Source organism: Anser anser (genome assembly GCF_964211835.1).
Source record: "Anser anser genome assembly, chromosome: 20".
In the NCBI taxonomy this organism is placed as follows: Eukaryota; Metazoa; Chordata; class Aves; order Anseriformes; family Anatidae; genus Anser; species Anser anser.
In genome coordinates this window covers 9,204,783-9,232,157 of record NC_139741.1, presented here as the reverse complement: position 1 = coordinate 9,232,157, position 27,375 = coordinate 9,204,783, and the positions used below count along the sequence as shown (strand labels likewise).

The 27,375-nt window shown below is 41.2% G+C and overlaps 1 protein-coding gene and 1 long non-coding RNA gene across 20 annotated transcripts in view; one reads left to right on the top strand and one right to left on the bottom strand.

Moving 5' to 3' along the window:
* The window catches only part of LOC310884554 (uncharacterized protein), a 465,563-nt gene extending 454,203 nt beyond the window's left edge, over positions 1-11,360 (bottom strand). For both annotated transcript variants that reach the window (XM_083806496.1, XM_083806498.1), the window contains exons 1-2: positions 11,222-11,360; positions 10,949-11,047 (exon numbers count right to left, since the gene is read on the bottom strand). In XM_083806496.1, coding sequence (XP_083662622.1) covers positions 10,949-11,032 — 84 coding nt within the window. In that variant the 5' untranslated portion in view covers positions 11,033-11,047; positions 11,222-11,360. The remainder of the gene's footprint in view (positions 1-10,948; positions 11,048-11,221) is intronic.
* Positions 11,361-11,415: 55 nt separating this feature from the next.
* LOC310884555 overlaps positions 11,416-27,375 on the top strand; it is a 38,442-nt gene continuing 22,482 nt past the window's right edge. For 11 of the 18 annotated variants that reach the window (XR_014574263.1, XR_014574264.1, XR_014574265.1 and 8 more), the window contains exons 1-6: positions 11,566-11,686; positions 11,801-11,944; positions 16,919-17,034; positions 18,901-19,005; positions 19,695-19,873; positions 20,504-22,248. This is a non-coding gene — a long non-coding RNA (uncharacterized lncRNA). Of the gene's footprint in view, positions 11,461-11,565; positions 11,687-11,800; positions 11,945-16,918; positions 17,035-18,900; positions 19,006-19,694; positions 19,874-20,503; positions 22,249-27,375 lie in introns of those variants that run through there. The other 7 variants (XR_014574260.1, XR_014574261.1, XR_014574256.1 and 4 more) reach the window with 6 other exon arrangements.

Genomic DNA, 27,375 nt, shown 5'->3' with positions numbered 1-27,375 from the left:
GCCACCCACACAGCACCTCAAGGTGCCAGTTCCCCCCGCTGCCCTTTAACCAAAAGGCACCGATCATTTAACACCTTATTTTCTTTTAATCCTTACTCACTGGTCTAAATCACCCCATGTCTTTTTACTCATGAATTGAAGCTCGCTCATCACAAATATTTGACATGGCACTGCTTTCATCGTCCCACAACGGGAGGCAAGCAGCCTATACAATCTCTTTTCATTACGGTAATCAGAAACCCCGATTCTGGCTGAAACTACACCAAGTGACTAAACACCAGCACTCACTTTACACGGGCTGTTTCGCTGGCAAAGCTTATGTTTGTTTCCATGCTCAAGCACAGTTAGAATAAAGTCATATTCCTATCAAGAGATTTTTTGCTACGCTGATTTCCCAGAAAGATATTTAAAGGGGACTGCGTGATAATCCACACCTTTGGCAGTCACATACAGATCCTTTATGAAGCAGACCCTTACAATTTATTATAGATGAAATTGAATAGCTTCTTCATAAATGACGTATAAACGCCTATAAAATGATAATAGAAAATGACAGATATTCTACAGCACGTTTAAACAATCCCCGAAAGCTTACTAGAAGAGTAGAAAATTCTGCAAGAGAGAACAGTTCTTCCACATGACCACTCCCCACTTTCCACAAGAAAGGAGATCTGAACACAAGATTAATGCATTTTAACCAAAATATTTGGCTCATTGATACTTGAGGGTTTTTTTAAATTGTGCTCATCTCCTTTTATCCCTTGTTTCTGAAATCAATTTCAACTGAAAACTCATTTTAAAATATGTAATTGTGATCATTCTCCCACAGCAGCTTCATGTTAACAGAAAATTATCCAAAAATGGCAAAATATTTTCACATCTTAAATATCAATTCAAACCAATGCTAACACAGAGATGGAAAAAAAGGCAATTGGTGAACAAGAAAATAAAAGAGATCTTAATTCCACCACTAAGTACAGAAATGATCTCTCAGAGAGAGATAGGACTTCATTTCTGAACCATCCTGGATACCTGTCCCTGAAAAATTGGAAAGAGCTACCTTCTGAAGGCCCTATGTCCATTTTCCATGGTTCTTACATCACAAAATCCTCTAGCCAAAAAGAAACACAGAAGGCTCCTCTACCTGCTGGCACAAGAAGCTGCAGAGAATGTGAAGTCTCACTTATCTTATCTGACCAAGGGTTTAGCTCTGGCCAGGCTCGTTCCTTACCCAGACCAGATCCTGTGCTGCTCGGCCGATGCTTTTTTCACAAGAAAAAAAAATAGTAGGTCTTGCAGAATTGTATGATTTTTCCTTCCCTCCATTTCTCTTTCTTGTTCTGTGCTAGGCACCAACATTCAGCAAAACTTTGTGTATAAAACGAAGATCTGTACAAAATGGTAACTTTATTTCACTGTTGTTCCTTCTGTCGCCTGTTCTGCTAATTCTTAGGTTTTTCTACTCATACTATCCCCTCCTATCAGTACTGCCATAGTTTGGAAAAACAGCATTTATGTGTGTGAAGTTGGGTCAAAATGAATCCAGGTATACCAAACAGATATTTAACAGGGAGATTCTCTTTTATTCCCTGCTCAGTATATGCAGGAAGGAAGAACTTCACCATGAATCAGGCAGAACGGACAATAAACATGGAGCATCCCCCAGCCCAGTCAGTCATCCCATAGCTACAAACTCCAACCAGAGATATGTGCATGCCTTTCCACAATGCGCTTCACAAAAACATTCCCAAAGCAGAATGAAAAGCGTGAAGCTTCCTTCTGCTTCAGCAGGACTTTGTTGTCTCGGATAACAAGAGGTATCCCAAAGGCTATTAAAGGCATTCTCTGACTAGAAACATTTTAATACTTTGCAAAAGAATACAATTCCTCTTTTATTCCTAATTGGGGCTAGCAATGTGATGAGTTTAGCAAATTCAGGCAAGGCAGTGCTGCAAGGTTAAGCAGGCACACAGCAGCTGTGCCTTTCTTCTCTCTGCACGATGCTGCAGCCCTGCTGTACGCAGGCAGCCATTTTGCGTTCACTTCAACTAAAAGCAGTCACCAGCATGACCCTGCCACGGCAAGCTCGCCAACAAAGATCCCACGGTTGTTTCCAGCCTAGAAGAAGTAATTTTGACAGAGACTACAGACAGCCTCTGTGCATGGAGAAAAACCCAGCATTACTGCTCTAATGCTCTTCATCCATCCTCTAGCGAACATGCAAAGCATGTGTGTTGTGACAGCCACCCACGACAGGAGCTTGGCTCGTTCACTGAAGCTGTCGGCTCTCATTGTTCGAGCTCTGGAGTCCTCCAGTTCAGTCCCGGCCCGTGAGCCAAAAAACGTGGCTACAACACAGACATGGCTGGAAATACCAGCAGCCAGTCAGCGGTCTGAGAAACTAGCGCCTTACTAGCAAGTAACTCAGACATATCCCGGGAAGATGGTTTTTGGACCACTCTGACATACACCACAGAACAACATTTCAGAAAGGAATTAAAATTTTATCCTTGCCAGCTGCAGAGAAGCGGCTCCGACAAAGTGGCGACACCTCTGACACTGCCTCCTATCTGGTACATAATCTTGGTGTATTACAAGCTCCAACTAATCTTTTTCATTACAGACTTCAATTTCATATTGTAACTATTTAAGTCCTATTCAGAAAGGTCACTCCCAGCTTAAATAAAACATTTGTCTTTTAAAAGAGGAAAGGAGTAATGAATATTATTTTAGTTATGGATTAAGTGTGTTAATACAATACTTCACCCTAATCCTGTTTTCTGAGCAGCAGGGGTACCTTCAATCTCAAAATGAACTGTGTAATGAGAGCAATTTCATACAGCGTCAGGCTCCTACAGGTTTTACACAAACGTCACAGATGCTGGGGATAACACCCACAACTGATTAAGCCCGTTCTGAGTGGTACTGGAACAAAGTATGAATTAATTACCATAAGAAGGGCAAAGGGTTGAAGGTGGATGGAATTTAAATGTCACATTTATCCAAATAAATCAGGGGTGAATGAATACATTGATATACTTCTGTGTTTAAAAATCAATTTGTTTCTGTAGAAAAGAAATCAAATTCTGGATACAAAGCAGTAAGCTCTAATAAAGAAAGACAGCTTCCAATTTCTAGGTTGGGTTCTTGTCATAAATTCACAAAGATTTTCTTGCAAACAATACTTCACTCGTGTTCAGTGGTACACGGGATCCAGGTACACACACTGTATGTGGTGGTGTTACTGTGTACAGCCAGGAAGGGTGCTAAAACGTGCACAACCTTCCTTTGTGTGATCAGCCTCCAAATGACAGTGGCCATGCTGTGACCCTTGCAACTGTAGCGTGCTGCTTGCATATTTCTGTCCCCAAGAAATACTGAAAGTTCGTCTATCCCAAAGCATGCAGAGATGAATGAGCTTGTAATCGCTTAATTGATACCAGTTGACATACAAGTAATAGGGTAATCACAATTGCTTCTGTGAAGCTGGATTCCTCTGAGCTTCTGCTAGCCGCAGAGTTGAAGAGGCTAGCTTTAACCTCACTGCAGTTAGAGCAGGGAGGAAGTTTAGAGTGAGGAGGGGTCTCAGCTGTAGGCCCTGGAAAGGGCCTGAGAGAAGACAAGAACAGAGTCCAGATTTTCTAGCAGAAATGTATCAAACTAAAGGAACATGATGCTTTTCTAGCAAATCTGTGTCCTCTCATCACCAAACTTGGAATTGAAAATCCCACCAAGACATTAGGATTTTCTGGACCGTGGTCTTGCATATTGCAGTTTGGGAACAGGAACAACTCTCTGCACAGAACAGAACCCATGAATGCAGCTCGGCAAGACGCCTGAGGTGGCTACACGTCCGTCATTATTTCATCAGCTGCTTCAAGATCTGATGTTTCCAGGGTGCTTCATCCTCAGCAGAGAGGGGAACTGTTAAACTCTGAGACATCCTTTGCAGGTCAACTCCTCCCCACGTGAACACAAATGCAGTATAAAAGTAAATAACAAACATAAGCTGCTGCCTTCCCCTGGTGCAGAAAATGCCTGCAACTATCACAGAGCAGCAGCGAAACCGCAGCGATGTCAATGCCATCAGCTGCCTGCCTCCTTGGATTTCTGTAGTGCCACCCAATAAAATCTAGTTTCTCACTTTATTCTTAAAAAAATAGCCAGACTTGATTGAGAAAGAGTGGTGGTCACCGGCTCCATGTCCAGGCAGAGGCCAGTGACAAGTGGTGTCCCTCAGGGGTCTGTCCCGGGACCAGTGCTTTTCAGTATCTTCATCAATAACATCGATGATGGAATCAAGTGCACCTTCAGCAAGTTTGCAGATGACACCAAGCTGAATGGTGCAGCCAGTACAACAGAAAGAAGGGAAGCCATCCACAGGGATCTGGACAAGCTTGAGAAGTGGGCCCACGTGAACCTAACGAGGTTCAACAAGTACAAGGGGCTGCACCTGGGTTGGGGCAATCCAGGCATGAGCACAGACTGGGAGAAGAACTCATTGAGAGCAGCCCTGCAGAGAAGGACTTGGGGGTTCTGGTGGACAAAAAGATCAACGTGAGCCAGCAGTGCGTGCTTGCAGCCCAGAAGGGCAACTGCATCCTGGGCTGCATCAACAGAGGAGGGGAGGGAGGGGATTGTGCCCCTCTGCTCTGCCCTCGTGAGGCCCCACTGGGAGTGCTATGTCCAGGTCTGAAGCCCCCAGCACAAGAAGGATGTGGGGCTGTTAGAGCGGGTCCAGAGGAGGCCACAAGGATACTCAGAGGGCTGGAGCACCTCTCCTATGAAGACAGGCTAAGAGAGCTGGGGATGTTCAGCCTGGAGAAGAGAAGACCTCAAAGCAGCCCCTCAGTACTTAAAGGGGGCTTACGAAAAAGATGGAGAGGGACTCTTCACACAGACAGATGGTGAAAGGATAAGGGGGAATGGGTTTAAACTAAAGGAGGGAACATTTAGATTAGAGGGTAGGAAGAAATTCTTCACTCAGGTGGTGGTAGGCACTGGCCCAGGCTGCCCTGGAGGTGTTCAAGGCCAGGATGCCCTGGGCAACCTGATCTGGTGGGTGGCATCCCTGCCCTTGGCAGGGGGTTGGAACTGGATGACCATTCAGGTCCCTTCCAACACCAGCTGTTCTGTGATAAGAAAGGAATCTAGACACCTAGTAGCAGGGATAAAACACAAAGACTTCATCCATGGAACAAGCCCTGCTTTTGGACTGGCTCTACACTAGTTCTTTCTTGCAGCTGAAGGGAACTTCAATACTCTTTCACCAGGGAAAACTTTCTTTTTATTTTAACAAGGTTTCTTAGTAATCAAAAAGAACAAAATAAATCCAAACCAAAAGCCCAGAAGACAGCACGGTGCATATGTCCTTCTCTCATTTCTAGCTGCAGTTAAGTACCAAGTGAAAAGCAATATTATGGCCTTTTAAACAAGAATATTTTTAAAGACCAAAGATGCAATGAATCCCTGAACCTACAGCACTGTACGTGCTACTGATATTTTATGGAACACATGGTTCAAAAAAATGTCCATTTACATTGTACACATGCTTAATCATAGATTTAAGTACTTGGCAATGAACTGAAACTCTAAACATCTTTAGATTATTGCACATAAAAGAACTTAAAAGAAGATTACAAGCTACATGCTTATGTCTCAAGAGCAAAACATGGAATTATGCTCAAATGAACTTACCTCTTCCATTTCATAATCAAAATTCCTAACCCTTCGCCTACGTGGAGTGGAACCTAACTCCCTAAGCGTTTTTAACAACACACAGGCATGCGGCAGAAAGCCCACATAGGCTGTCTAGTTGTTGAGATCAAGAGCTCCATAGGCTTGCATATAGTAGCACAGCATATCCATCAACCATCTACGGGAAACATAACATGAGAACCCCAAAGGCACTTTTATATACAAACTGTTTTTCTGAAGCTCCAATTCCTGGCAGAGCTAGACTGGCTTAGCTCAGTTTTATTGTTTAAGAGTGCTGAGGTTAGCCTACACTACGCACTGCAGCACTGGCTGGAAACCCCAGGGCTACAGGTACTCAAGGCAGAGCAGTCCCACTCAGATACCGGCTTTGTCCCTGCGAGGAAATACAAAGCCACCATAAAGAAATAAAAGTCTTCCATACAAAAAAAAAAAAAAAAGTCAGTGAAGCTCAGATAGCATTGTCCACTCCTTTTCCCATTCCCCAACCCCACATCTCCAAGCATGGGTTTAGAACACCGTTTCCAATCCTACTGCTCCACAGGCTGTTTTGTTTTAAACCCCACACTGATGGTACTTGCCCAGCAGCTTTCTGTCAGCGCTTCCACTGGGGTGATGGTCCCTGAACCAGCCAAGCCTGCCCAAGCTGTCCCTAAGTATAAGCTGAAGGCCCCTACTGACATACCAGGACGCTAAGGGCAGTACCTGCCTGTCACCATTTAAGTTCCTCCCAGTTTCAACTCCTGCAACAAGGCAAAGGCTCCTCAAGTCAACACAGCTGCTCCACATAAAGGCCCCCACCACTGCCCCAACCCGTACCACCTGTGGTCCTTCAGGAGCCACACAGTGGCATCCACAAACAAAAACTGACAAAGCTTTCTTTTCTGACCTGAAGTCAAACACACTCCACAACATTTTCACTTGAGATTTTTCTCCAGCTGCAACTATCTGAAGAGCAAAGCAGCAGGTTAATCTAGCAAGTTCAAACCTGCCTTCAAACGCATTTTCCTTCACACTTCAGGCCTTACAGCTTTGGCTAACAACACTTCTACACCATCAATTTCCATCCTGTGGTTCACACTTCTCTGGGGGGCAGGGAAGGAGCTCATGAACTATTTGTGACAGATTCACAAAAGGAATCTAAGAAAACTGGGTTTGTGCATGTTGTATGGCAACTTGTATGTGGACCCATCTGAACTTTCACACAACTCCCTTGAAATATGGAGGGGAGGTTGCAAGTGCCTGAAACTACTGTCCACCACGGTATTTCCCATGTCATTAGAGAAGTCATGGGAATTAGATTTAAGTCTTGAGAAATCCAAGTTATCAGCTCTTCCTATCCATCCTCCAAAGTGACAGACAGGACTTACCACTGTTCTGTACCTTAGTTTCTCCACCTGTAGAACAAGGAAGAAATTATTGCATCTGTAGCTTCGGATCTAAGACCTACCTGGGAAGAAGCATTATTTAAAAGGTATGTGTTGCTCTGCCTCTTAAATTCACCTCCATAAACTTCTGCTCAGTACAGCAGGTAGTCACCTTGAATTCTTGAGTCTCCCATAATCAAGTTCTGGGATTCAGCACTGGATGCCACAGAGCTATAAACCATCTTGCTTGACTACACATAAATAACAGCTGTCACATTGCTTCCGTGTTTACACGGGGCAGGGGAGCAGAGGAGGGATGGGACACTATGATATTCTGCTAATTGCTCTGTAAATATTAACATAGCTGGTGACAGTTACACCATTCTGAGTCATCCATTTCCAAACAATTGGCCACCCAAATCCCAATAAACATTATCACATAAAATTAGAGCAGGAAGAGAATGCAAAAAGCATCAAAGCAGCAGGAAAAGCCATGCTACAATTATGATGGCATTAAGAGAAGTCTTACCTAGAAGAACTACTTAGTCACCCAGGAACAGAAAGAGATTTCATATAACCAGCACGTTAACAGAAGTATTTCCATTGCTCCCAGTCACTAGGTAGAACTGGGTAATGATATAAATCCTGCACATCTTCAAAGATGCTTTGGTCATTCACACCTTGAAGGATGCTGTTCTATTCAAGCAAGTTTACTATTTGTTATAAATCATATATATGGTTTTGCACACAGACCAATGTGCTAGTTACTGTCCAAACACTAATTTACAAACGTTACCCGCGTTCTTGCAAGTATACTATCACTTTAATAATTACATGTGTATTCAAGATCTCATATACAATTCTCCCATGTTACATGACCTGGCCTTCCCAATATCCTTGCTTTTAAGGCTCCATCTGCATTCCTATTGCTTCCTGGAGGACCCCCAAGGAAAAGATTTTGTGCATGCTTATTACTCTAAAAAATGCTTGACTTCATCAGAAGTAGTCTCAGTTCTGCTCTGTAGAAGCATGACCCAAAAGCAGTTTAAAAACAGTGGACACTTCCCATTAGGTACACTGGGCCTGTACAGTCATATAACTTTAATTACTTTATTCACTAATTCGCGCAACAAATGAATCTTGCTGCTCTCCATCCATTGTATTGTTTCTTCAATTTCTACCTTCCTGGACATTTCTGCTGGTTTTAAAACATAAACATAACAATCTATTTTGACCTCATTCTACCCGAGTAACATCCCAGGAGTCCAGGAAACTAGATAGGCTTTCGGCACCAATCAGCACTTTCTCTGTCCTTCGTCCAATGCCTCAGCTGATGCTTCCTACCGTGCAAGCAGTTCATTCACAGGCTTGCTCAAACACGCAGTTTCCACAAAGAAAGCTTTAGCTGAGCCTCTCAGGAAACAGGACACAGGTCACAAGTTTCTTCAGCTAGAAAGAACCCAACTCGCAGGTACCACACTGCAGACAACTGCCTGCGCAAGTTTGCTGGGCTTATTTCTGTAACGAGGCAAAGCCAGCAGGATTCCTTCAGACAGAAACATGTATCCTTAGCAGAACATAGAAGGATGGAGGAGTGAGAGGAAGAATGAGGAAAAACTTGAGAACAATGAGACTACAACTCTTAGCCTAAACATTTATGTTAGCTTTGGCACGCTGGGCTGCACAGCGAGACCTACAGTGGTACAGCATCCTATCCTTAGGAACACTGCAACACAGCTGTGCCACATCTCCCACAGCTGTGGACAGGGCTACAAAGGTGCTTGTGCTTTACTAACAAGTCTCTGAAGGGAAACAATTACCAAAAACTCTACTGTTTGAAAAACAGCAGTCCTCTTGTTATGGTGTTCCCACAGAATGTTTGCACTTAAGTCTCATATTTGTTTTCATCCCGCATCAGAATGAGCGCTTAAAGTTTCCAACACTTCATTCAGTAGAGAAATTAGAAGTTGGCTTCTTTCAAATGCATGGTAGTAGTCAGAAGGCTTTCACCTGGCTGCAGCATTGCAAAAGCTACCACATTATGCAAAATCCACCCCAGCTTTAGGCAAAAGGCATTACTGTCTGGGCAGCACACTGTTAGTTCTGAACATCATTTTCCACTATTAACACACAAGTGATGTAGCTGTTTTTTTTTCCCAGGATAAGCATATTTGAAAACATAAGGCATTATTAGCTTCACTATCGGAAAACCACCATTCTGACCATGGTGTCCTCCTTACCTGAACCAGACCCTTGGAAAGTTTTATTAATTTAAGTTAGGAGATGACCTCCTCCTCAGACTGCCACCTTCCCAAGCATTCCGTATGTTTGCTTTACCAGCAAATACACTCAGTCTCCCAGACACATCTTTTTGCCATAAATGAGAATTGTTTTCATAAACAAATGCCTTAAGGAAAAAATTCTAATGGCACCTTGTGGGTAAAGCAGCTACTATAGACTAGTTAGAACCATATATAAATCTTCAATTTAAAAACTAAATAAATAAATTACTCAAGTGCACAATGTCATCTTTTTGCCTCCAGACAAAAAGAAGAACGAAGAAGGCAAAATTACTACAAACTTACATTTTACTCATTTTGATCATTTGCATTTCATGGTAGATCAGCTAGTACTGCTCCCGTGAGGGTTTAGGAGTTCTCACTTCCTTTCATCTAACCACCAAATTCTTATCTAATTGTCCTGTACTGCCATCTCTCTGAACTAGTGATCCTCTGGGATGGCTTCAGGATTTTCCGACTGTAACTATCTAGCACAAGGGGTTTGTTTATTTTGGGGGGTTTTGGTTTTTTTTAAATGTCTCTTTGAAGGATTAAAGTCAAATGTCTCATCGTACTGACACGAATTATATCTTTAAAATACTGCCAATGAGTTAAACTTGGGCAGCCAAATATTCAGTAAGCTTTCACCATGCGTTGGTGGGAAGCCAGAAACAGGGAATGGATATGTGTGTTAACAGCAAAACTAAGCTCACTACATCAACACAAGTTCTATAGAGCAATTAACACGATCAGCAACACCGCACTGCTAGTAACATTTATAGGACTGCCAACAGAAAACCTAAGCAGGATTAAAAAAATCATAGAAAATGAAAAATGCTTTTAAGTATCACATTGTTCTAACTTAATAACTGCAAGAAAGCTATACTGCTTCGCTGTTGAATTACAACACAAAAGTCATAAAACAAATATTACGGTAACCTACGTCTAGTGAGGTACTGCCCATACACAGATGATTTTGCAAAACATTTCTCACTTCCATGCTTTTGCTAGTAGAAGAGGTATTTTTCTTAGAGGTTTCTCTATTGCTCCCCATTCACTTGCTGTGTTGCACATACCGTTCCATTTATAGACACAAGAACATACTGCTTCATTAATGCAGAAAAATCCTTGATCAGGGAAAAGACTTTTACAGAAAAAAAAAAAATCAATTCCAACCAGGAAAGCTTAATAAAGCACAGAAGACCTGTCAGATTGGCACAGAAATAAAGGTAAAGAGGGTCTTAAGAGGAATGTAAGAACATGCTGCAAAATACAGCACCAGTAACTCATGCTGTGTGGCAAAGAAACTGCTGCATTTGGAATTTATTTACCAATATATTTTTATTTATGTATTTAAAGTACCACGCTCCTGGCAAAGGTGAATTTTTCCATGGGTATTTTAAACATCCATTCTCATTTACCTCAGGTTGAAATCCTTCTTATGCAACAGATCCCAGGGAAGTCCCCTTAAAAAAGGGGGGGGGGGGGGGGCAAAAAGTCAGTCAGTGAAGAGGCTGGAAAATAAGAACCTGTAGGTGCCATCTCTGAGGTAAAGCTTGTCCCCAGGTCCCAGCCCTCACCACGTACCTCATCAGAGCCGGAGGACAGCTCCGAGGCTGACACGGGTCTGCAGCCACTGGCATTTCTGTCGCAGCTGCAAGCACACTGCATGGCCCAGAAAGTTTTCTGTCAGAAGAAACAAGAGAAAATATGATAGTATAATTTGTGGGGCTGAAAGCCCTCAGGCCGCAAGCACGTGATGCTACACAGCCTGGTCTCCCTCACGAGCCACTTGAGCAATGGCATCAAGCCTGACCCTCCCTGCAGGAGGGCCCTGTAACTTGCAGCACCCAGAATTACCGTGAGATAGTTTAACAATAAGTCACCACAAACTCATCTTCCTGGCTCCACGTTAGCATATCTTCAGGGCAGGCACGAGCAACGAGTCTTTGCTGGTGGCACCGCCTTGGTTATGGGGCCACAGACCCGGGATGGGGCAAAGGACAGGCGTGAGGAAGGAAAAGAAGATGGCGCCGCGGTGCTTCAGGGGCTGTGGAAGGGGTGAGGAAGGAAGACAAGATGGCGCCCCCTGGCATCAGGTTGGGGCCCGGCCTGGTTCTCTGAGGAGAAGTGGCGGGAAGGGGTGGAATAGGCAACGCCCTCAGCTGAAGCCATTCCTTTTCCCCCTAATCCATAAAATGAGTGGTTTTGGTGCTTTCAAAAAGCACCAATTTTATTTGAAGGGGAGAATTGCGTTATCTTCTCATGTCCTGTTAGAGGTGGGGCAGAATAGGCTGGAATAGTGGGATTGGCTTGTTTCAGCAGGTTAGCCAGCTTTTAGTGCAAGCAAGCAAATGTGAATCCTTAGTTGGAAAAATCACTATTAGTTCAAGATGATGCTAGTAATATCTGTGTTTTTTGTTTTTTAATGTTGTGTAGGTGGCTTTGTGCTGATAAGCTCCAGGTAATCCTGCTTTGATAACCCCAATAAAACACAATGGCTGTCAGGGGATGGAGAAGATACAAGGTCCGTTGTTATTAGCCAGCAGTTTGCAAACATTCGGAGATTAAAGCTGCACTCCGGTAAGATGCACAAGGCAAACAAATTCCCTCGGCTTTGCCCTGCCTGTGTGTAGGCCTGGCTTGAAGGAGGGGGCCTCTGGGAGCCGTAGATGGAGGAAGCTGAGCTCACTGCTGGTGATTGCAAATGTTCTGTCCCTGAATCACGGGTTCATGGGTAAGGCACATTTGTGATAGTTTCAGGCCGAATTCATCTAACCCAAGGGGGTTTTAATTTTCTTTCAGTAATCTTATTCAATGAAATAGCACAGGCTTTTTTTAAAATAAACAGCTCTGTTGCTTGATGCTGCTTAGATGCAAATTAGGAAGAAATAAGCTGAGGCTAATACTGTTACTTTTTTTTCTCTCTAATTTTGTTGCTTGAAATCCAATTATGTATAAAATTCTCAGACTCAAGATTCTCTTTAAATACCTGATATTGCAGGCAGCATATGAAGCCAACAACACTGTTGTTCCTAGTGCAATGAAGTTTTTGTGGTTTTTGTTTTTTTTCACACAAGACTGCTGCTAGCCCTAATATAACTCAAACTGTACAGTAAGCACTAGTCTCAGTCCTAGAGCTTGCCAAAAAAATCCTTCAGTATCAGTTAGACAGTTTTTATCGAGGCTAAAGGCTGAAGGTCATATACGCCTTTCATGATGGCCAGCAGTGCTGCTGTTGTGCACAGAGGAAGTATTCTAAATAGGGCTGATATTTTTCTAGTATTTCCTCAACCTTTTCACCTTTCCATGATAAGTACTAGGAAGAAGCAAAACTGAGCACAGTGTCCAAAGTTACTCCAGATCTCCAGTGTGATTTCTTTATGCATACGTTTTATCTTGCTGTGCTGCTGCTTCTCATACCAATCATCTGATCTAATTCTGTAGGGAAAGACATACCCATCTATTGCATGATCCTTATTTCCATTTACACAGACCTGGAAGGGATTTTTCCGTGCCAGATAGCTATTGTCATTATCAACAGGCACTAATTTTATTTTTCTGCAATAAAATGCAATATTAAAGTCAAAATATATAGTGACTGTTCAGGCAGCACAAAAAAAAAAAAATCATATAAAGTTTCTGTTACTTTAGGAACACTTATGTCATATGGAAGGAGGTGCCATGAAAATTACCTATTTGTCCAGTTCAGAATTCTTCTCCTGTGTAACCTTTGTAATACGCTGATTTTTCCATGTGTATCATGACTCCAGCAGTCTCTAGGCAGAAAATGGTGAACTGCGAATGACTTTCCGCCCCTTCAGGAATTCTGGCAAGTCTGAGTAATGATCACTTCCATTCTGAAAACAGCTGCAGCAAGGAAAGTATTGGCTTGCTAAAGATTTCCCTGACTAATAATCCCTTTGCATTTCTTTTATGTATGGCAGAGTGGTGTTGTCATTTGTCTAATAAAAAATGTTCTAAAGCTCAATAGGCCAGTGAAGATGTAAAGCAGGGTAGATCTTTGTCTGCATGTGAAACACCTGTATTTAACCTATAGAATTTAAAGATAGTCCTGAAAATTTCATACCAGCTATTAAAATAATAACTTTCAGTGGGAAAGCAGCATAAATCATTGCTGCTTGTGTTGGTCGGCAGCTTTCTAATTTGTTCTAAACCAGGCAGTAGTATTTCACTGTTATTGTGAAACTCCACAAATATGTCTTTTTAAAAGTAGAAGACACTCTGTGTAGCCAGGGTAGGCCAGACCCCAGTGTGTTTGTCTCCCTAGTTAGCTGTCTGTAAACCAGTTAAACTGTTCAACTGTTTCAGAAGAGTGTGCAGAAATGATAATGCATTATAGACTCAAGTTAGGAGTCAGGTGTGTAGCTCCATTTTAAGGCATGCTTTAGGAAGTTTTGTAGCATTTCTTAATGAATATGACACATTTTCACACGTGGGATAAGAACAATTCTCTCATCAAGAGAAATTGTAAAAATTCTTTGTTTAGAATTGAACTTTAAAAAATTTGATGCGTAAGGAAATCTCAAATGGCTTATAACAGTAAGGCTTGCTCTTCTGTTGTTCTTTATCAGTTGAGGGCATTGTTGAAGTTAAACTCTTCCATTAAATTCCGCTAAATAAAACTATCAGCGTAATTCACCTGCTTGAGACTAATTCACCTTTACCCCATGGCTGTTGTACTGGGGTGACCTTTTATGAGCTAAGACATTATGTAATCTCTGGTGGGACCTAGGCCATCTTCATGTGTGTAAGAGTAGTTGTCATGTTATAGACTTAGACATCTCCCATCTCCAAAGCCAGACAACTGAACACACTAAGTTTTGTTTTGTTTTGCTGGTCCATCTCACAATGTTTGTCATTAACTTTAGCATAATACACCTTTAAAAATATTTGTTAATGTCTCATAAAAGTCATTTCCAGGTAGCATTAATTCACTTATTTATGAATTTATTTATTTATTTATTCTTTATCAGTTAGCAAGGCAGTCTCAGTCTATGCATCCACAGAAGCAGCAGGGCCAGTCAACAAGCTTTAAACTCATGCTTCTTCGTTAGAAGGTTTTTGCATTGTAATATTTTGGTTTTGGAATGCATGTGATACTTGTATAACTTGGTCATGAGTCACATTTTGTCGTCTTTAGACAGGCTGAGGTGGTACTCTTCTCCAGGAATAGTCCTGATGGCATCAATAGCTTAAATGTAATGCTGATTGATTAGCTTGGTTATCAGTAGAGGACTCTGATCTTCATTTGTGATTTCAGCTTTCTACTTTTCATTCATGTTGAGTAGAGGAACTTCAGTGCTCTTTTCCTGTGCATTATGTAGCCATTGAAAATTAGAAGCAGCATATATCAAGCCATGTACTAGAAAAGAGCTTGCAAGGTCATCTGATCTGTCATCGTCTTCCAAAGAAGAATCATTGCTGCTCTAATCGCAGAACATGGAAGGTGACACAAGCTCTGCAAGTATCTTCTGCAGCCTGGAGACAGGGGTATCCATCAGAGACAGTTCTGTGAGATGACTGTGATATTTATAGTTATGACTGAGTTCTCTGTCTCTTTTGCTCCGGTTTCCTGTCACATAGCCTATGGCAATCACTACTGTCTCAACTATTCCCTTCACGTTTCTTAAGATAAAGGTATCTCTGCTATTCTGAAGCCCTGCCATGAATCCTCTGGCAAGTAGTTACCCACTCACTCAGTGAACTGGAAGTAAGGAGACTGCTTACCAGTATGAGTAGGGGATTTGCAGTCTGGACATTTAACAAGTTGCACTTTGACCTTCAGCTTGGGTGGTCTGACCAATCTGCATGACTCCTGTTTAGTGTGTGGGAGTCATGCAGCGCAGGATTATGCACATGTTTATCCCTGAGACCAAGGGAGTACATTAGTGAAACTGCATACACAGCATTGGCTAATAATGCCACTTCTGCTGGTGATGGAGTCAATGACTCGAAAGGGATTATGTTTGTTGACAGAGAGCACATCTGGCTGCCATACAGCCGTGTGCTCAAGAGGTCTAATTCTGTCCTGATTTACTCCCCATCCGGTCCATGGCTCTAACTCTTCCAGATGTGCCACATGTTGACAAATATAATTCTTTTATCAGTGACTAAATCAGGAATCAGGATAGAACTTAGCCTTCCGTTTGTGCCTGTAAGATTTTAACTTTATCGATACATCTGGGTTTAGGAGGCTGAATGTAAGTGCTTGCTGTATGTCTAAATCTGTAATGTCAGTGCTTCTAGACTGGAATACAAAATTGTTGAAATAGGGCCTTCTTCAAGTCCCTTGTTTTATTTAAAGGAGTGTTTTTCCTCTTTAAAACGTTTAACTTCTAGGTTAGAACAGCTGCACTGTGTATATATTAAAAAGTTTGTGCGTGTATATAAAGAATGATAATAGTAAGAACCTTTTGGCCGCATAAGAACTTTCCTTTTTCCCTGGTGTTGAATTTCATGATTGCTCAGCGCTGCAGCAGGACCAGCACTAGAGTACGGATTTTTTTATTTTTTTTTTTGTGTGTGTGTGTAGACAATGCTTTTTAGAAGATTTTCTAGTAGCTGTAATTGTTCTTAGGAGCGGTGTTGCTTACTTGGGACTTACTTAGGCATGTGATAGAGGGGAGCAACAAAAACTGTACTTAAAAAAAAAAGTCATTCTCACAGGGTGATTGATGGCTCTTACAGAATCTTTTCCACACCCTTAGATGGTTCAGATATGTACAGGCAGTTCCAGTACTAAATTTCAAATTAAATATATGATCTACCTGTGTCATCATTCATTCTAGTTTTATTTCTTTTGTGATTACTTAAACTGCTTCTTTTCATGGCAGCTCCTCCAAGTTATAAAAGGAAATATACCTAGCATGTATTAAAGGAGGTTCAGTTACGAAGTTGCATATCTTACTTTTTACCCTGCTGTGACTGGTTTCTCTGTGTAAACTCATTGACTTCAGCGTACTCTCAGGAAAGCTTTCGTTGCGTCTCGTTTTGTGTATAGGAATTTACAGCTTCCATTCTGCTGCTGTTTGGAAAGGAAGTCAAGTGAAAATCTGATGTAATTCTGGCAGGACAGTGAGAATACTTTCAATTAGATTTAGAAAAACCAAGTGACTGACTGTTGAATTCAGGGAAAATACATTAAGTGTGTTCTACTTGCATATATGTTTTCTATGACAATTCTACTTTTGCACTCTTTTTGGCCCTCTGATGAAGTAGAGGAGTGTAGCTGTCCCTTTTACAGATGAGGAAGGTATTTTTGACCAACTTGTGAATTTAGTTAAATGGGTTTCAGGCTTCCCTGCTCATTCATGTGCTTTTAATCTTTTATATTATATTTTGATATTACTCTTTTTTTATTGCACTTCAGATACCACAGCATGCTCTGTGTATTAACTGTACAGTTAGGTAGCTTGCCTGCTCTCTGTCCATGTCCCTGTCCTGCTGGTCCTCTGTGTGTCTGAGTGTAAATAAAAATAGTTCTAATATTTCTGGTTGTAAGATACTGATGTGTCCACTTTTGTATCCACACAGAATTGAGACGATGGAATCATGAATGTAGAATAAATTTAATGGAGCTCATCTGGTAAGCATGAGACAAAGGAATGAAAATAAAACTTGGAGCTGCATACTTCTGAGTGTAAATTTAGGTAATGACAATGATTAATGTTTTTGATCCTTTTTTCCTATCTGTAAAACAGGTGTGGTTATGTTTATACCTTTCTAACAAAAGCTTTGAATGGCTTAATTAATACTTAGAACATGTCAGCTGCTAATATGGGTGTTGCATCACTAAATCTCTAATTGCAGCTTTCTTTAGACTTTCATAGTGATCCCAAGTTTGATAACTCACCCTTTTTTTTTTCTTAAGGAGAATATTCCAGTAAGTCTGCAATGTTTTTCTGTTTGTTTGTTTTTGTAAAATGTCAGCAATTTACAAGTATGTTGTAACTAATTTCTCCACTGTAATTTCCTTATGCTGAACAGATTCATTCTTCGAATACCATCCTCAGCAAGCTTACAAATAAGTTTAAAATACATTATTTGGTATTCCCGACGAAACACAGTTTACTGGTATCTAAAAAAGGTGATAAGGACACATCAGGAGACTCAGAGCTTGTGCTTTTACTTACTCACTTTGTTCCAAGTAGCACTTTGCTGACCTTTGGTTTTTTTCCCCGTTTTGTTGTGCACACTTCCTACTTTTTAGTCACATAGGGAGGGAAATGACAGCAACACATACTATATCAACTCTGGGCAACCAAGGAGACAACAGACCAAGTTCTGGTCCAGAAGATGCGAGGACATTCACTGGTGGTACTTTGTCTGCTTTTTTTGTTGTTGTTCAGCCACACACAGGCAAAATTTCTGTTGAAAGAAAGTATAGCATAAAGATCTTGAATTGAATGAGAACCTAAGGCCTTCAAAGACCTTTCTCATTGGTTCGAGAAGTTTTAAAGGTATGAGCTATAGGCGAAGGGGCAGGTGGTTGTGCAAAATTATGAAAATAGTGGCTCTAAGCCTCCCTTTCACTACTCTGAGTTCAGTTCAACTCCCTTTGATGTCACTGGAGATGTGTGCGAAGCTGAGTAATGCAGTAGAGAATCCTGTCTACACAAATTCTGCAGCTGTTTAAGACAAAATGATGCTTAATTAAATGCCTGCTGTGGGCTTCCCTGATAAGTTTATCGGATGTGCAGTAATACAACCCATCTTAACTTAGGTAATCAGAAATCTAATCAAACACATTAACCCACAGAGCCATAAGTCTGGTTGTTATGATGAAAAAATGTTTTCCCACATACTGCGCTAAGGTTTCAGCTACCGCCATTTCAGGTTCTCCCTTTGTTTCTCATACTTAACCAATACTTTCTTCCCTATCCACTTACCAGACATGCACTTTGTTGTTGTTGTTGTTGTTAACAAATCTGTTCCCTGACATAAGCCATTGTGCACTTTACAAGAACATATCTGCTTGGGGGTTACCTGAAAGTGTGGATTTTTTAGCTTCGAGATTGTCCTTTTTCTTAAGGAGATACGTTTCCTACAGATACCAGTTGTGATAGGCCATATCTATATTTCATCAAGGACAGAAGGGACTAAAGAGGTTGCTTCTCAGCTCTACTCTGACCTTCTTGTTTCCTGCTAATGGTCAACAGTCTCTTGAATCTGAGAATTCCTTCTGGGAATCAAAATCAATCAGACCAATACTTCAAATGCTTGGGTTTTAATGCCTTGGTTCATCTTAATCAAAAATGTAGCCCAACCTAATATTTACTCACTAATATAAATTGTTTAAATATGCTAATGGTTATCTCTGTATTCATATTATTGTATTCTCCTGAAATAATATAAGCAAACATACCTAATAAAAATTGGTTTGTAAAGAATTTGCTTGACAACACTCATTTGAAAAAATATATCTGTATCACTTGGGCTTGTCTGTTTCCACTGAGGATGAGCTGGCTTTCATGGATGCTGTTTAGGTCTGATTATTTTAACATTTGTCTCTGCAGGCAGCAGTGAACTGTGCTACTTATGTGAGTCAAACCCTCAGCCAATTTCTGGTTGCTGGATACCTTATATTGTTTTTAATAGACAAAAGGACCATCCTACTCAGTGTAAGTGTATTCTCACAGTAATGTATCTTTTGCCTGGGAATAATATGTTTTCAAGTGTCTTGTGTAAAGAAGGTGGCAGGCTGCTTTCAAGTAAGGCAGTCTGTAGGAGCTCATCACGGCAGTGCGCTTCTGGTGGTACGTTTTCTGCACAGATAACTAGAAAGGGAAATTGGCTGCGTGCACTGCAGTGTGGATCTTGGCTTCTTTACTTAGAGCAGAGATAAGTCTCCCAGCCTCTGCCCGTGCCCAAAGAAGCTGACAAACCTGATGAATGGAAAAGCGTCGTATCTCAGCGTCATGAAAAGCACAGAGGTGAACTCGGCAAATGTTACATTCTGAATGCGCTTGAATTATCAGCTGTAGCCTAACAGCAGCTGAGCAAATGGCTTGCCCTTGAGAATACAGCCTTCTGAATCAAAGCCAGGGATGTGGCTGTGGATCTGTCAGTCAGACAGGTTATCTTGCCTTAGAAAATGATGTCAGCAGCAGGGTGTATTTGTGATACTTTGGGTTTGCATCTGTTTTCTTAAGGAGGAAAACCGTAAATCTTCTAAGTATTACAACTTTGAGGTTCTTGCCCTGTTCCCTTTAAAGAATTGAAGAGCAGCATTTCTCCTCAAAGTAACTCTATGCTCCAGAAGAGCAATGTTGCTGAGCGTCTGTGTTTTTGACGGCATTTGTCTTCTCAGGAGCAGCTCTGCAAACTGCTGTGCTGAGGCAGTAGTTGGGTGAGCACGTATTAGTGAGAGAAGAACCTGGAGCTGCAAATGCATCCCCTTGGCTTGCTCCACAGGGTACTCAAACAGGAGGAAGCAAGAGGGGAGAGAAGCTTGTGATGAGGAGACAGTTATATGCTTGATGGTTAGAGGTACGCCTTTACCTCTGTAACTCAAGATCTTGAGGTTAAACACATCTCTATGCAGTGGTGTACATCATATGCATGACTTCTCTGCAGATAGAGTAGGGGAAAGAAACAAAACGTTAAATCCTAGAGGTTGCTGTATGTTTGGGGCTGTAACCTCGTGTAACTTTAGAAATTTTTCAACCTGAAAATTGAGAGAAGTAGCTGATTTAGTGCTACCCTTAAGGGTAAGAAATTAATAGGTGAGATAGAGGCCTTCACACCTGTTATTCCAGTGTCTGTGTGCAGTAGATATGAGCAAAGTAGCACAGAGCCTTTAAGGAAGACCTGAAAGAAGCGGCCTTATGTGAGTTTTGCCAAGACTGCAAAAGGGAGGAAAGATTTCAGGCAGTGGGCACTCAGCCCCACAGCTCGCAGCTTTGTTACTTCAGGAGAATTGTGTCAATGAAAAAAGAGTATTGCATTTCTTATCCAGGTGATCGGTATGCTGCATAGCATCTCTTGCCTGCCTCTTTCTATACATAAGTTTTATTTTTCTGAACACAAGTGATCTTTAAAAATATTTAGGGTAGTGTTGGTATTCCTCTTATTGCCTTCTCATCCCTTTTCCTGTCTTGTTTGGTGTATCCTGCTAAGCTCTTCCTCTTCACATCTCACTGAAGTGTGTGCGGCGCTGCCCCTCGTTTGGCTTCCTTCGCACAGGCCTGCTGATGGCGTAAGGTATTATTGCAAGCATGGAGACAAGAGAATAAAACTGGGAGCCGGAGTTCTGCTTCATTCTACTGGCTGTGCCACCCACTGACAGACGGACTTGGTGTAATCCCTTCACTCGAAATGCTGAAGCACAGAGGGGTAACTTCTTAAGTGGCTTCACTTCTCTCTGCCTCGATGTTGCAGTCTTCTTAAGGGGAGATGATTACTTCCTAGCTCTTCAGCCTTGTTCAAACAAACTGTTGAAGACCAGAGGTCAGCTCACTCAGACTGATCAAAACTCACAGGTGGGAGAGGTCAAGTTGTTCTCCAAGAGAGAAAGAGATTTTTGCTTTTTTGACCTTGATTTCAGCTGTATTTGGCAAGAGAAGCTAACTGATAACACAGGTGCCCCAGAGCATGCCTCTCAAAATGCGATCTCTGTCTCAGTGAGACCATCATCATTTAGTAAATGAAAACCTACCATTCACAACCCAGGGCATGGGAGATGGCCTCTGCTGTTAATGATTTTGCTGATTAAAATATCTTGTATTTAATTGCAATGTGTGCTACTGGTATGTTCCAAGCAAACAGTGTGTCATCAGAGAAATCGGGGAAAGTGAGTTGTTTGCTCTGCGAAGAGGTCAGGCATTTTTCTTCATTTCTCACTGCGATCTATTTTGTGCGTTCTATATTCATGCACATTAATCTGTGTGGACAGTCTTTAATTATAGGCAAATGGTACTTACCACTTCACAAATCAATGCATCTGCTAAAATATGTGCTTGCATACAAGGAAAAAACTCCATGAGCAAAAATGAAAAGCTTTTCTTTGCACTGGAAGGCATCTTCATGACCTGGTGAAATCTTGCCTGATCTTTCAAGCAAGTAGCCTTCAAAGGAAAGAAAAATTATTTTCTTAACTCTGTAAAACACAGAACTGATTTATAGCAAAATACTCTTTTGATCAGAATAAACAAGGAGCAAGCATATCAGTGAAGTGTCTCCCAGCAGGCAGCTTTCAGTATGTATGTTCAGCGGATGCAGTGAACTATATTGCACTTGGGCCAAATTTCTTTGACAGTGAATGTATGTCTGTATGGGGGATTAAGGAGAGGCTTGCAAATTCGGTATCATGACTCTTAAATCCATGGCTGTGTTTTCGGCTGCCCTGCAGATGCTGACTCAAGTCACCTAAAACAGTGTTCGTCTGGTGCAGTTCTCTGAGCTGCAGGTAAAGCTTGCTGTTACAGGGTGTATGGGATGTTGAAGTTGTATGTGCATGCGTTCTGTATGTTTTAAATAGAAAATTGCATCCTAATCACCCTGAAGGAATTCATTTGTTTAGGCTGAAACAATGCCAGCAAGGAATGCATAGATGTTAATTAGCATACAGCCTGTTATTTACTGGTACGAAGGTGTGGGGGGTGTGGCTGCAGGGGTGGGTTATTTATGATGTTATGGACACCTGGTTCTCCTGCCTTGGAAATCCTTTCCCATGGCCTGATAACTATTTTAAAATTCAGAGATGACTTTGGATGTTTGAGGTGTTTACTTTAGGTAAATGTTTCCTCTATAAATTGAAGGGGTGTGAGCCTGAACAAATGAAATTCTCATTCTGAAGGCATAAATGCTTTTCAATCTCCTGGCTTTGCCGCTGTGCTGTTTATAGGATGCTCTGCAACATGAAGGTAAATACAATGCTAGTTTTAATTTGTATTAATGTATATAAGTTCTACTTTTTTTTTTTTGCTTAAAAACTGGTGTAGTTCAAAATGAAAGATTTGCAAAGAAGTGTAAGGAAAAATCTTATCAGGATATTTTTAAAACATGAATTCTGAATTAATTCAGCTCGTTTATTGTTGTTTCATAAAGATGGGGGAAAGAGGTTGGAAGCAAATAAAATCTGTTTTAGCTTGTAATTTGTTATTCCTCTTTCAATAATATCCAGTGGAAAACTATCTTTGTCACATTTGTCACTATTAGTTTCTTAAAAGCAAAACCACTAAATTCAAAGCTAGTTGGTGTCACAGGTTTAAGCTCCACGTAGCATATGCATGTTTTGTACTTAAAATTAGTAGTCCAATTTGCTGTTCCTTTTCCCTTTGGACACTAACATGTACTTAAAGAAATGACACACAAGATCTTCCCTTACCAGATCAATGGTGTTATATCCCTGTATTGTGTCTCCCCTCGCACTGTAGAACTGCGTATATACAACAGTAAAGGATTTTGTCTGTATTCTGTTGATACCTAATATGATGACTGTATTATCTTCATTGTTTATGATTGTACAGTGTTCTATAACACTGTCCTATAACAGCTTCTCCAAAATAATTCAGAGTTTCATAGTATAATGTGACATTGCCTAGGCTAACAAGGGACACAGTGTATGGTCACAAATATATGACCTCCTTACAAAAATCAGTTTGTCTAACTGTCTGTATTTTTCAGGAGCAGCAGTTGTTAGAGAGCAGAGATTGACATTTGTATGTGAGGCTTTCTCCCTTCCAGGGCACTCAGGGCAGTTGTAAAAAGTTAAACTACGTGATAAAATACGTATTTAGGAGTGTGCGTGTATATACATGAAGGTATATGAACAAATCAAGGCATGGAAGTGCTGAGGTTCTTGGACCAAGACGTGAAGAAGGCATTAACTATTCTCCGTTGCTTTGGTGGCTGTACCATCCTCCCTCTTTACACTGCCCACGTATTACACCTAGTCAGGGTATCAGATGTAGCTCTACAGCTTCTTCCCTACTCACAGTGTCTGAATCTTGCCTTGAGGCTTCACTCATCAGTTCTCTTCCTTCAGAGTTGAAGCTGCCAAAGCGGCTTACCTGGCAAATGAGATAGCTATAAATGCTGCCATCAAAAAGATCGTAAATAAGCAATTAGAGTAACTTGCAGTGATGTTCTGCTACGCTGACAGTTTGTGACAATCTGATGCATTACAAATGCACATTTTAGAAGTGTGCTTAAGCCTAGCACAGAAATACATAGGAACAGCTCAGCTCAAACCTTGCAAGTGAGTGCAGGTGGATTGCAGCAGCAATGTGTTAGAAGACTAGTGATATGATTTCTAAGGTGAGCAGCAAGAAGACTTATAGACTTACTGTGTGCAAAGAATTTACTAAGTGAGCCAAAGCTAGAGAGGTGATTTAATTGTATTCCCTGTAGGAAACGCTAGCTAACCCCACTACTTGGATCCTAGACACAGATTGACACCGCTAACTGCAACCATCAGAGATTTCAGGAATCTTTGTCAGGTGTAAATGAGAGACTCGAGCATTTCTCTTTAAGTCAGTTGTTCAAATCATTTGATAATTAGATGCCCAACTCAGGGGAGTTCTTGAGTCAGACCTTTAAAAACATGAAACCCTAATGTGGGCTGCCTTATCAGACAGTTTAAGGAACAAGAACTGCAGGACTTGTTGCTAAATCGAGCTTTGTCTATGTGCCAAAGCTCCTCTTGTTGCTGTAGAATGCCATAGAGAGATTGGGATCTCTGGTCAAGCAGTTGTTTACAGCCATTTGTTCCTGCCACTTTCTGTTTTAGCTCACTAGCAGGAGTTCATGATTCATATTAATGTGAAATACATGCTTGCTAATAGAAGTCATCGAACTTGTACCAGACCTAGGGTCAATACTGTGACCACTGTCACCAAAACTAGGAGAGGAAATGCTGCTAATGTGAATAATCCTATAATGAATAGTCTTTTTAATAGCCTCTGGTTTTGTATCTCATCCAAAAGGCCAGCATGTTTTCTAATAAATTAAAGGACTACCTAGCTCTTGCGAAGGTGTTATCACAGAAGCTTGTAAATTGCAATATCTGACATTAAGCAGGCTTCCTTAAAAATTCTAGGTTAGTAACCTTTGCTTTTGATTCACCTGGCCCTTATCTGACTGCAGCAGAGCATCCTCTCCTGCTGCACCACTCATCGGTAACACAGTGGTTGTGATCTTTGTTGTTGAAAGTTCTGTAGAATTAAGAGCAAGCACCTTTATAGTTTAAAAGGAAATAACATGTTTCCTAGCTGGAAGCTAACATGCGTTCACACTGTCTGTGAGTCAAGCACAGGGGAAAAAGTAATGCATGTTGAATACTGTGTTACATCTCTGCCTTCTCTTAAAGCATTGCAAAAGTAGAAATTTAGGCTGAAGACAGCATCATGTGCATTAGTGCGAATTTACTAGATAATACTGTTTGTATTTGATGAATTTGCTTTTTAGCTTGCTTACAAAAAATAGTGTACACTGATTATTCTGAAAATAATCCTAAAATGACAATTAATTTGCTACAGGTAGTGCTTAGGCAACTGCTGTCTCATTATGGTAATCTGCATCTAAAAGATACTAAAAATGTCTTGAATGAGTCCCATAATTATAAAAATAATAGTAATAATAGTAGATTATAAACACTTTCTGAATTTTGTTCCTGACTGTGGAACAGAAGCGAATTGGAGGCTTGAGGCTGGAATTTAGCTGTTCTTTGTCACTGGCTGGGATTGGTGTGACCTCCTCAGGAAGCCTGTAGGGAGGACTAAAAAAGATGATCGATGGCAGGAAGGGACTTGAGTGAGACTGGCAGTTTAAATTGAGCTTCAGGTGTATTTGTGTCTACCTTTGACCCACCGTTTTGCTTCATTAGTGCCCACTTGACCTCATCTCCCCACCCTCCCCGACCCCATTATGGAGTTTCTCTGCCAGGTTTGGATCTGGAACCAATGACAAATATCACTGCATCATCTTCAGACAGAGAGAAAATCTTCACTAGATTTCAGGAAGAACTGAAAAACAACTTTACAAACCAATTCATACAGGAATTGTTCCTCAACAGTGCAAGTCCCGCTCTGAATTTAAGTCGAACTTAATAAACCTTACAGCGTGCAGCCAGAACGTTGTGTGCAGCAAAACACTCAATGTAGCTTCAAAAAACAGTTGAACAAGCTTATCAAGAAAAACTAATCAAGAATAATTGAATACAAGGAATCATTGTTAGTTCAGGAAGCCCCTTGAGCTGCAGCTCCACGGAGGCTGGCAAGTTGCTGCAGATGAGCAGTGAGGTTTCCCCTCTTCCTATGTTTCCCAGGCTGTCTGTGTCAGGGTACCAGGCTAGTCATACATGTTCTCATACAGGTTGATATAAAACCTCTACTGAAAATATTGGCTGATTTGTATTGCCCAGCTCTACCTCAGCCTTGCAAATTTTTTCTCCCTTGTTGTTTTTTTTTTTTTTGTTTTTGTTTTTAAGAATGCGCTGGTATGTTTTATGAGTTGGATCATTTCTTCTCAGGATGGATGTTTTTGTCAAGTTCTTCAAGATCTGAAAAAGGAAACCAAAGAAAACTTCAGATCTGCCTGTCTGCCCCAGAAGGGCTATTGTTCTGTTAGTTAGGAATGAGACTAATTGAAATCTATGTCAACTTAATTCTTAATGAGATGCCCTCTGTGACTGATTATTTTTAATAGTTGCTTTATGATCCTCTGGGAAAAATTTAATTTCTTAACTACATTTATAGCAAAAGGCTTCCATGTGGGTACCAAGAATTTGTAGGATTTAAGTCCTAGATCTAAAGCTTAATTTTTCCTAAGGTAAAGTAACTTTATTATGATGATCTCATAGTTAATCCTAGTGGCTGTTTCCTGAACCCACATCAGTGCTTTTTTAAAATTCTGAGGTGGCTTTTGCTCAACACTAATCATTATAGAGCTCCTCTCCTTTTTGTTAGTGCCAAACAAAATTTAGCTGTAAGCTATAGGGACTCAACAAATCATCAGTGCCTGGGCAGAGAGGCAATTGGTTTTTATCTTCTGCTCTCAATTTCTTAATGTCTGAACAAGCTGTGGCAAGATAACTTGCCATGGGAGTTTTCATCTGAATTTACCCGAGGCTCTGGTTGAAGCAGACCCGAAGTACTGGGAACCAGGTGTACCTCCAGAGGAGCAGTAACTCATACACGGTGCCTTGGTTCAGCAGACTGCCCAAGTCAAGCAGTGCCACTAGAAAACAATTTTCCCGGCACCCCCCAGATTATGCACGTACTTCAGATCAAAATGGCATCAGAGGCTGCCATGGCAGTCATCACATGAGATCAGATTGGATGTGGAGCAATATCCAACTTTTTTTTCCGCTCAATTAAGAAAGATTATGGCTCAGGTTTGGATATTTTCCAGATCCCTTGAACTCTACGTTACTTTGTCAGGAGTTTCATTGATCTGAAGGTAAAGAGATTACTCAGGTTCAATCCCTACAAACTGTTCTGTCACCCAAACAGCACATTCCTGCAGGAAGTTCAGGGGGGCCTCTCTGGGCTGGTTTACATGACACACAAGAAATGCATAAATCTGCCTAGGTAGGTTTAATGGATCATGATTCTTGCATGTTAGAAGTAAAATCTGAATAATGGTTAACACAAATAATCCTTGCATATAGTCAGGTTGGTTGTCAGCGTGCTAGAAAACCAGTCCACAGCCTCCTCCTGCCTACCACGGCAGTATGGTAGCGATTGATGGATTGCTTGATTGGCAAATGTGCAAGGATTGGGATAAACTTCCAATGGGAACTTTGCAATATGGAGAAAACTCATGCTTATCTTTTTCATGCAAGTTAGCCAAGAATATTTGCATCCACATCAAATGTCTGCACTCAAGACACAAGACTAAAGTAGAATACTTTTCATTATCCTTGTCCCCTTTTCTCTGAGAACAGGGACAAAACATCTCAAAGGCACTTAGAGAATTCTTCCCTTAAATAAAGAAAAGATCTGGGGGGGGGGAGGAACAGGTTAGTAAATGTATTAACAGAGCAAGAA